Source organism: Charadrius vociferus, unplaced genomic scaffold (genome assembly GCF_000708025.1).
Source record: "Charadrius vociferus isolate BGI_N301 unplaced genomic scaffold, ASM70802v2 scaffold140, whole genome shotgun sequence".
Classification (NCBI taxonomy): domain Eukaryota; kingdom Metazoa; phylum Chordata; class Aves; order Charadriiformes; family Charadriidae; genus Charadrius; species Charadrius vociferus.
Window position 1 is genome coordinate 802,190 of NW_009646406.1, and position 10,124 is coordinate 812,313.

At 44.1% G+C, this 10,124-nt stretch overlaps 1 protein-coding gene across 1 annotated transcript in view; it reads left to right on the top strand.

The window, feature by feature from the left end:
* Positions 1 to 5,154, top strand: part of UNC79 (unc-79 homolog (C. elegans)) — a 100,368-nt gene extending 95,214 nt beyond the window's left edge. The window contains exons 46-47 of the mRNA XM_009895416.1: positions 2,954 to 2,995; positions 3,715 to 5,154. Of these exons, the coding sequence (XP_009893718.1) occupies positions 2,954 to 2,995; positions 3,715 to 3,915 (243 nt within the window). The 3' untranslated portion in view covers positions 3,916 to 5,154. The remainder of the gene's footprint in view (positions 1 to 2,953; positions 2,996 to 3,714) is intronic.
* Positions 5,155 to 10,124: the final 4,970 nt, after the last annotated feature.

Consider the following 10,124-nt stretch of genomic DNA (forward strand, 5'->3'; position numbering starts at 1 on the left):
ACTCTTTCGGAAATTCATTCAACAAAATTAATAATTCCCAGTGAGTTCCACTTGGAACTGAGCACAGAAGCACTGATAACTCCTGAACCTTTATCATTCATATAATTGTACTTACTGCAGTGTCTTTTATTCCACCTGAGGAATCCGGTGCTGCAAAAAATGACTTAATGAAGTCATTGCATGATTCAACACACACGTACTTTCAATGCACCACAAGGAGATGGTGGTGTGTGTCACATGGTGACAGGCGGTTTATGGGATCGCTATCTTAGGTGGCCGTTTTCTGTATGACAAGTGAGGGGAAAATATGTCCTAAAACAGGAGAGAAAAAGAAGATGTAAACAATTCAGCTGTCCTTCACTGAAAGAAGAGGTGTCTTTATGCCTGAGATAAGCACTCCTTACCCTCCTTGCATTGGTGCTGTGAGGTTTCCTCCTCCTGGTACTGTGTTGGCCTTTGCTATTAAGTTAAACGCACATGATAGCATTGAAACATGTCTTGATTGCTTCCTATAGTCTTTGAACCGTTCCCTGTATTCTCAGAGGATATTTTTTGGATCTGATGTTAGACTATCGTTATCAATCTGATGAGGAAAACGAAGTTTCTTTCCTGTGAAAACATTTCAACCGTTTTGTATTTATTCTTCTTTCTAAGTTGGAGTGAGATAGATATAGATGTATCTATAGACACCTTTACACAGATGCACACATACCCACACATATATATTTAATTAATTATATTTTCCTCTAAGGAGAAGCATTCTGTTTTAGGAGGGCTGAAATGAAAGTGTTCAGCTTTCCTCCTGTTTTTCTTCGTCACAGGAACTGGGAAACTAGCTATCCCAGGACAGCCATTGGTGATGGGCACCAGCTCCTTGCTGATCACAGCTCACTGACTATCAGATGTATGTCTGAGGAATTTGGGACACTACAGTAGAAAAGGGAGCAGCTTAGCAAACCACAATGTCTCTTCCAGAGACCCAGAGGTTTTAGGCAGCTCCAGCAGGTGCTGGGTAGACTTCTAGAGAACCAGGCAGGCAGCAGAGTTGGGGAGCCAACAGCAGAGTTGTTGGAGCCAACCAGAGTTGGTCTCCAAAGAGGAGACCAACCTGTTCTCCAGCCTGGTGTCTATCAAAACTTGAACCAACATAATACTGTTGAAACTATAAACTCAAAAAAAATTGACAGTGTCTGACAGCAGTCTGTTCTTCCAGCTGTTCTTTCTAACTAGCTCTATGTGTTCTTCCTTTGTGAAGAAAAGGCTGGCTGAGGATTAGGTAATAAAACTCAAGTACTTCAATAAAAATGTTTTCTTGCCTCGTTTATCTAACTGGCAGCTGTAGGAGTGGAAGGTTTGCTTGCTTGTGCCTGCAGCAGAATGTTTCGTTTCCCTAAATGTGTCCAGACCCTGGAAGACAGAAGTGGCGCTGGAGGACAATGATCTGTATCTAACCGTAGACCTCTACAGCAAAGATATCAATATGAGCTAGTTTCCGTGAGTGCCCTTTAGAGTCAGTGGAGATAAACAGGTATTTTTGGACATGATTCATCTTGATCTATTTTAGACACCTGCCTTGGGACAAGATGAACTGGATGTGAGAAGAGCTTGATTCTCTCAGCTGACTGGAAAAGATGTCCAGTGAATTGGTTCAGATGCAGAGGGGTACCCTGAGTTTTCTGCCTGGCTTCCCTCCTTGCTTGACATACTTCTGACACCAGTCCTGTCACCGCTGGCTAGCTCCATAGGAACTTCACTAATGCTGGATGAAATCTTCAGTGACATTTTGTTGATGGCAGTGGGACATGGAGCATGGCTTCTCAGTATGCTTACCTGTTCCCTCCTCTCCCAAAAATACGTCAGGACCTATGGTCACTGGATCTTATTAAGCCCTTCATTAGCGTGAGAGCCCACAGAAGGATGTATAGAACTCGCACATCTGCTGCATCTGGCTGCATTCCAGCTGTTTTGACATGCACCTATCTGTAAATGCTGAGGTTTGAATATGGTTCTTCATGTGGTAGACTAAATAATCAGTCCTGACAGAGCTGCATATGATTCTCCAGCAAAACAGCACTGAAATTGAAACAATTATCATTCCTTGCACAAGGCAAACAGCATTTTATCTAATGTTGTCAATAGTGATTAGGTTTAACTTGCAGCTCCCGGTAGCATAATTGGCAAATTGCAAATTTTAATGCCATTTGGAGGAACATTTTAGAACAGTAACCTCAGTGGTTAAATTAATACTGAAGAACATGAATACTTTTGCTAGAAATGCCTCTCTGTCTTCCATAAGCTTGTCATGTTATACTTGCTCAGAAATGAAAGTTCTCTGAAGAGCAGGAGACTGAAACACGTATCAATCCAATCATGGGTGACAGATTCACAGCCCTCCTTGCCTTGTCCTTCTACAGAGTTAGAGGTTTTACCTCTGCTCCCATGCCTACAGGTCACATTCTGCAGTGAAGTGCTGATGAGACTAGAGGCTTGTAAAATGCTGGTTACTGTTTAAATATCTGGCCTATTATTAGGAACTTCTGCTGTGTGTTTTTTCAGTTCTTGATGTATACCTCACCATGCAGAATGTTTACTGTATTTGTTCCAGTGTTGCTCACCTCCACATACAGGAACACCCTCACAAGGAAAATAAGAGTTGATTTCCTTTAACAAATTTTTACTCTGTACTCTCATCATTGCCTTAAACAGGATATCAGTAATTGCTCCTGGTGATTCATCGAGCTACAAACAAGGGAAGCTGGCTTCTTTACCTCTGAGAGTTACCTGCCCCAAAACATATGCATCGTTTAAAAATAATCACATTTTCAGAGTTGTGGTTCGGGCTATGTCCATTCGGACAGCTAAATGTGTTAGATACATCCTTCTCTGTCTCACAGTAACTGCAGCATGCTGACAGTCACTTGTATAATAACAAAATATACCTCTCTTCTTACAGCTCATACCAATGTGGTTGCCAATGATACAGTCAAATCTCAAGGTAAGTTGTTTCTAGTACCTTATGCTTTTATTCTTAGTGTTATACATTTCTGTAAATTCTGGAAAGAAGATCACTAGATGTGGTCTCCAGTCTCTCTGAATATAGATCATTGTAGCGTATCCAGATGCGCTGGATGGCCCAGCACTGAAGGTTTCAGGTGTGAGCATGCACAGAGCATCGTCACCTAAAATACTCATACTGTAATCAGTACTGCTCTCCCTGTCCCTTCTGAAACACTTTCCTCGAACCAGGTCCTGGGGTAGGGCCTTTCCTCCCTGTTTACTGAGATTGGTTGTTCCCCGAGCTGTGGTTTTCTTGATGTCTTGGGCTTGAGAGTCCCCTGGCAAATCAGGATTGGGATTCTTGACTCAAGAGATGGGTTTGGATTTTATAGCAGATACTGTGAGCCTGCTTGTTTGGGTAGAACTGTGCCAGCTGGCCCACTTTGTAGGAGAGAGCAAGGTGGATCAGTGTGGTTTGCCAGTCGAGAGAATTTTGGTGATGAGAATAAAAGCGTTGGAGCTGGTCTCAGTAGGGAGTTGTTTCTGTAAGCACATTTGCCTTTCATGGCAGCACTATAGTGCAGGATGCAGAGGAAAGAAATGTGATGTTCGGGCAGTGGTGGAGCTTTCCCTGGCCAGCAAGCAGTACCTTTCACAGTGCTGTATTAATGTATGTATTGAAGGAAAGAAAGTAAATGTTTTGCATTATTTCCACAGCATTTATCTGCCGGACTCCAGCTACGCCTCCAAGCCATCCAGAGCAATGTCAACCATCACAGTCTAAGGATGTTGCAGGGGTCGGGACAAATGAACAATAGCTCATCTGTGCTCCGCAAATGGCTACAGTGTACCCAGTTTAAAATGGCTCAAGTGGAAATTCAGTCATCAGAAGCTGCATCTCAATTTTATCCTTTATGATTCACGTAATTTGTTCCAAATGTTAATTTTTAGCCTAGCAATAACAGGGTTAGAGCTGTAAAAGACCTTTTGTATAAATCAGTATACAGAGTATATACTGTATCTATACTTTTTAGCCTAGCACAGATTGTGGAAAAGCTTATAATAGGTGAAGCTAAGAGCCTGATCCTGCCAGTCCTTAATTACACTTACTCAGAATCAACAGGTTCTCAAGTCTGCATTCATGAACATGCATTTGCAGGACTGGACTCAAATCTACCACACTGTATATATCTCTCTGATCATTGAAATATCTTGTTCTTAAATGTTTCTTTACATTATTTTTGAAGCTAAGACAAAAATCACTTTTCTTTAACTTCTATTTTTTTTAAAAATAGAGTTGTGGTTATTCACAAACATATGGAAGTGCCATGTTGCTATTTTTTGACGATAACAAAAGAAAACAGGGTTTTTAGGAACCTTTATAGAAGTTTTTTTTTGGGGGGGTGTCTCTTTTTTTTTAAATTCACAGCTGGCAATGCAATAAAACCTGTCACTATAAAACAGGGATGTTCTAATGAGGCTTTTTGTCATCATCTTCTGGGAAAACAGCAGCTTGTAAGGAGAGTTATTATAAAGTGCACTTAGAAATTAGGTTGTTAAACTGTGCCAATTCATTTGTCTTTTTCTTCAGTACTGTTTTCCAAAACTGCCAAGTCCAATTTTTAATTTTTTGAAATATTGCTTTTACTTCATTGATTCTGTGCTGCTCTTCTTTGTAGGTTTCATAGAAGCCTCTTTAATTTTGTGACTACTGTATTGTATTCTTTTGTCAATACTTGTATACAGTGCAATTAAAAGTGGATATCCCAGATGTATTCTTATTGATGTCTACAGAAATTGTGTTGCAGACTTCAAGAGGAGCATGATTGGATCTGAACTTTTGGATAAAAATATTTACAAATCACAGTATTTGCATACTATTGTATTAAACATGATGTTTAATAACAGATGGATTTTAATATCATTAAGGGACTCAGCCAAAGCCCGTTTGAATTTAAAAAGACTCAATTAATTCAGTGGATTTTACATAAAATCTTGAGAGCACCGTGATTTACCACCTCTTGTAATTAATACTTAAATCTGTGCAGTCACGGTTCTATTTTCTGTATTGATTCCTGTAATGCACTGATTAGAAGAATAACAAACACACATTTAAGTTGTGCATTAGAATGCTATTAAATTCCTAGCCTTTATTACTGCTCTCACAATCAACATTTTTCCTCCCTGATTGCATGGAAGTGGAAAGGCACCCCTGTAAAGAGCTGCCTGAGTACATTTCAGTTGTGGAGGGTCAATCTTTCCTCAGTGCATTTACCAAAGAAACAATGGAAATGTTTGCAGATGTGCCATCAAAGTACCGTTATGCTTTAAAAAAAACAACTCAACCCCAAACAAACTAACCAACCGAACGACAGTAAAGCACGTGCTACTTTGCTTAAAAGATGCCCCTCTGTGTTTTCAATGGAGAGAAACTGATTTGGCTTTCCTTCCTTCTCGGATTCACAAATTAATAGTGTCTGAGTTTAAAATGGACTAGAGTATCCAAAAGAAAATCTAAGATTCATCATAAGCTATTTAATTGTAAGTAGGTTTGCTTGTATTTGCTTGAGGTGAGTGACTTGCATCCGACTTAGCAGAGTTTTTGACTTTCTGGAAAACATTTCTGTCTTGATGTGACGATTATTAAGAGATCCGGTAGATGATAATTTCTCAGTGTTTCAGGCATTGATTTTTGTCATGCTGAATTGAGATTGCACAGATCTGCAGGCGTTGATAAGGGAGGGCTTTTTCTCAAATTTTTGTAGTGGTAAGAGAGGGAAATAGCATTTTCTTTCTCCAGCTTTTGCCTGGCTATGGGGAAGAAAGAACAAAGTGATACAGAAATGATTATATGTTTCCATCCCTTCTTTTTTCCTCTCCCTTGTAATTTACTAACCAGCTAATGGTCATTGCAGAATCACAGAATGGTTGACATTGGAAGGGACCTCTGGAGGTCAACTGGTCCAATCCCCCTGCTCAAGCAGAGTCACCTAGAGCCAGTTGCCCAGGAACATGTCTCAGTCGCTTTTGAATGTCTCCAAGGACAAAGACTCCGCAACCTCTCTGGGCACCCTCTGCCAGTTCCTGGTCAACCTCAAAGTAAAGTGTTTCCTGATGTTCTGACAGATTCCTGAAGGTGTTCAGTACTTCAGCCTTTTCCACGTCCTGTGTAACCAGGTCCCCTGTCTTACTCAGCAGTAGGGCCACATTTTCCCCAGCCTTCCTTTTGTCACTCACTTACTTACAGAACTTACAGAACTCTGTACTTACAGAAGCCCTTCTTGTTGTCTTTGACATCCCTTGCCAGAGTCAAATCCTGCTGGGCTTTAGCTTTCCTGACTTCATCGGTGGATGATTGGACAATGCCTCTGTATTCCTCCCAGGATACCCATCTTTGCTTCCACCCTCTGTAGGCTTCCTTTCTGTGTTTGAGTTTGGGCAGGAGCTCCTTGATCCACACAGATCTCCTGGCTTTTTGCCTGATTTTCAGCTCATTGGAGTGGACTGCTCTTGAGCTTGGAGGAGGTTGTCATTGAATATTAAACAGCTTTCTTGGGTTCTTCTTTCTAATGGGCCCTTATCCCATGGGATTCTTCTGAGCAGATCTTTGAAGATGCCGAAGTCTGCTCTTGTGAAATCTAGGGTTGTGAGCTTGCCTTTTACCCTTCTCCTTCCCCTCAGGATCCTGAACTCCACCATTTCATGGTCACTGCAGCCATGGCTGCCTTTGACCTTCACATCCCCAACAAGCCCCTCGTTGGTGAGCATGAGGTCCAGCAGAGCACCTTTCCTCATTGGCTCCTGTGTCACTTGGGTGAGGAAGTTGTCATCAATGCACTCCAGGAACCTTCTGGATTGCTTATATGGTGGTGTCCCTCCAGTAGATAATGAGGTGATTGAAGTCCTCCTTGATGACCAGGACCAGGAATGTGAGGACGCTCCTATCTGTCTGTAGAGGGCCTCATCCCCTCGTTCTTTCTGGTGGGAACCATCCCACCATGTTTCCGTGATCCCAATGAGACTGTAGCACTGCAGCTCCACACGGATCTAACTCCTCATGTTTATTCCCCATACTGTGTGCATTAATGTAGAGGTACTTCAGAAAGGCCCCCCAGCATATTGACATCTTCAACTCATTCAGGTTGCTCAGAGCCCTGTCCAACCTGACCTGGAATGTTTCCAGGGATGGGCCCAGGTTCACTTATTGCAGGGATGGGGAAGTGCTGTTGGGCCCTGAAAGTGGGACATGTAGGAGAGAGAGATTGTTCGATTTTGATCTGCTGGGACCTGGTGAACCTGAAAGACAACTGTAAGGCAAAGAGAGGGAGGGAATACGGGGCCTTTGGGTGTGAGGTGGGTATAATGGGAATTGTGGAAACGAAAAGGATGAAGACAGATGATTTGTGGGGAAGAGCAGAGCCAGAGGCAGTTTGTCTTTAAAAGTCACTTCTGGAAAGCAGAAGCCATGATCAGGCATCTCACTGAGTAGGTAACAAACGTATGCAACGTGGCGCAACCGCTTTCCCTGCCGAGCAAAATCTCTGCTTCAAAGCCTCTGGTATTTAGACTGGCAAAACACAAAAAGAATGCAAATATAGTGGTGGGTAGTTATTAAAATTATACACACGCCGAAACCAGACCTGCTGAATCCAGGTCCATAACTAAGCACTTCAAGACTTGGTGGGAATTTAGATCTGGTTTCAGCTCAGGGTTTAGAGATAAGAGCTGATCATGGGATCTGCTTCCACATCTGAACATAGGGTTTAGTACACATCTGTCACTGGTTATAATTAATACGGTTCTTAAAGCGCTGTTATACATAGGCAAATTAAGACTGCAAGTATGAACTGAGAAGCTGCTGTAGCACAGAGAATCCAGCCTGGAGGATGGGGTGCCCGATGGTTAGGGATGTGTTGACTAAAAATAACAAGTAACATGGGGCTTGGCCAGATGTGCGTGGTTTAACGCCTCATGAAAATCTCTAAGTGCACTCTAGGCATCTTCAGAAGTACAGAAATCTGCATTAATTGTTTTTAAAAGCACTGTAAAATATATCTTTACAGTGCCTGAGGTCAATATACAACTCAAGTGAGTCACTCGCATTATCTGTCTGAAATAGCCCCGAGCAGCAATTCTTTATATTCTGTAGGAAGATTAGGAAGTAAACAACATTTGGTGTTCCCTGAAAATGCTACCAAACAGCAGAGGCCGATCTTCCCTCTCTGCCACGCTCCCAGCGGGGCTGCGTCCCTGGGGACGTGCCACCGGGAGCAGAACCCATCCTCTGTCTGATCCCGGAGAGCGGCGCTTTAGGAGCGGCGTTTAGTCAGCTGTCGCAATAAGCTGCTTAAATCAACGCCTGTTACCAGGCCTGACCTAGTAAAAGAATCAATTCAACTGTGCGCCGAACTGTGACATTTTCAACAACACGGGGCACTATGGCTGAAGTAGAACCCTGCACCGGCTGTGGCCTGTCCTACCGCGGAGCTGTGTAACTTGCTGTCCTAAAAGGGAGGTCAACGTCTACACCAGGCACCTCGGGGTGCTCTCCTCCGGCCTGTCAGGAAAGCCCCTACATGCAGGATCACATAAATAAAAGGTGCTCGCAGCACTTCAGTCATGGTCTACATATGTGCCTTAGCTTGTACGTAACATGTCTGTGACACCTCGTTAGAGCCGTGGCAGGTCAAAGGCCCCAAGAACACACAGTTGTTTTTCCGGCTCTGTTTTTCCTGCTGTGACAAGAGTCGATGTGCTGTTGGATGGACAGACGGACATTCTGGGCCTGAAGACCTCACTGAACCCCGGCCTGCACGGGTTCTTTTCAAGCTGGATGAAGATTACCTGGGGCTGGCTGGTCTTTGCGAGCGTGTCCTGGAAAAGAGCTCTGCAGAAAAGGTCCCTGTGCCATTCCTCGGGCTGCACGCAGCTCTGGGGGAGAGTTTCACCCATGGTTTTTCTTGTTGCATCTTAATGTGACTCTTCAGCTGGGCCAAAGTCTATATTCTTCCAGCAGGATCTGAATCTGGATTGCAATGGGGGCTGTTCAGTCAACAACGTGGGTCTTCGTCCCAGCAGTCTGCCTAAAATCTATTGGAGGCGATGGAGTTACAGTTGGCTTAAAGCTGTTGGGGTTCGTGCAGATTTGAAAGGAAGGGCTCTGCATTTCGTCTGCTCATTTATAACTCAGAATATCTCCATTCAGACTCTGCCGAGCACAATTTCAGCGCGAGGCTGAGCACCAAGGGTCGGCAGTGAGAGTAGCAAGTGGTGGGGAAGGTGTCCTGATGCCTCTCCACCTGCAGAGGGATCAGGCAGAGAACCTGAACCCACCGGTGGCATCGGCCTCCCCAGGGCTTGCTGGTGGGGGTGGTCAGGGGCCACCCTTGGGGATGCCGTGGCTCAGATAACAGGAGGCCACATGACAATGAGGCCTGGCCAGCCCGGCGAGCTGCTGTGGTCCCTAAATCCTGCCACTGGGAACCGGGGGGACTTCCATGTATTGCTGTGTGTGATTTGTGTATCATAACAGGAGTGTTGATTCCCAGGAGGATAGGGAAGCTCTACAGAGAGACTTAGATAGATTGGATCATTGGGCCAACGTCAATGGTATGAGTTTCAACAAGGGCAAGTGCCAGGTCCTGCACTTGGGCCACAATAACCCCATGCAGCGCTACAGGCTTGGGGAAGTGTGGCTGGAAAGCTGCCTGGCAGAAAGAGACCTGGGGGTTCTAATTGATGAGCAGCTGAATATGAGCCGGCAGTGTGCCCAGGTGGCCAAGAAAGCCAATGGCATCCTGGATTGTATTAGAAATAGCGTGGCCAGCAGAAGTAGGGAGGTTATTGTGCCCCTGTTCTCAGCAATGGTGAGGCCACACCTCGAGTATTGTGTCCAGTTTTGGGCACCTCAATACAAGAGAGATATCACGGTGCTGGAGCGAGTGCAGAGGAGGGCAACGAAGCTGGTGAAGGGCCTAGCAAACAAATCTTATGAAGAGCAGTTGAAGGAGCTGTGACTGTTTAGTTTGAGGAGGAGGAGGCTGAGGGGAGACCTCATCACTCTCTACAACTATTTGAAAGGACACTGTAGAGAGGTTGGTGCTGGTCTCTTCTCACAGGTAATTAAT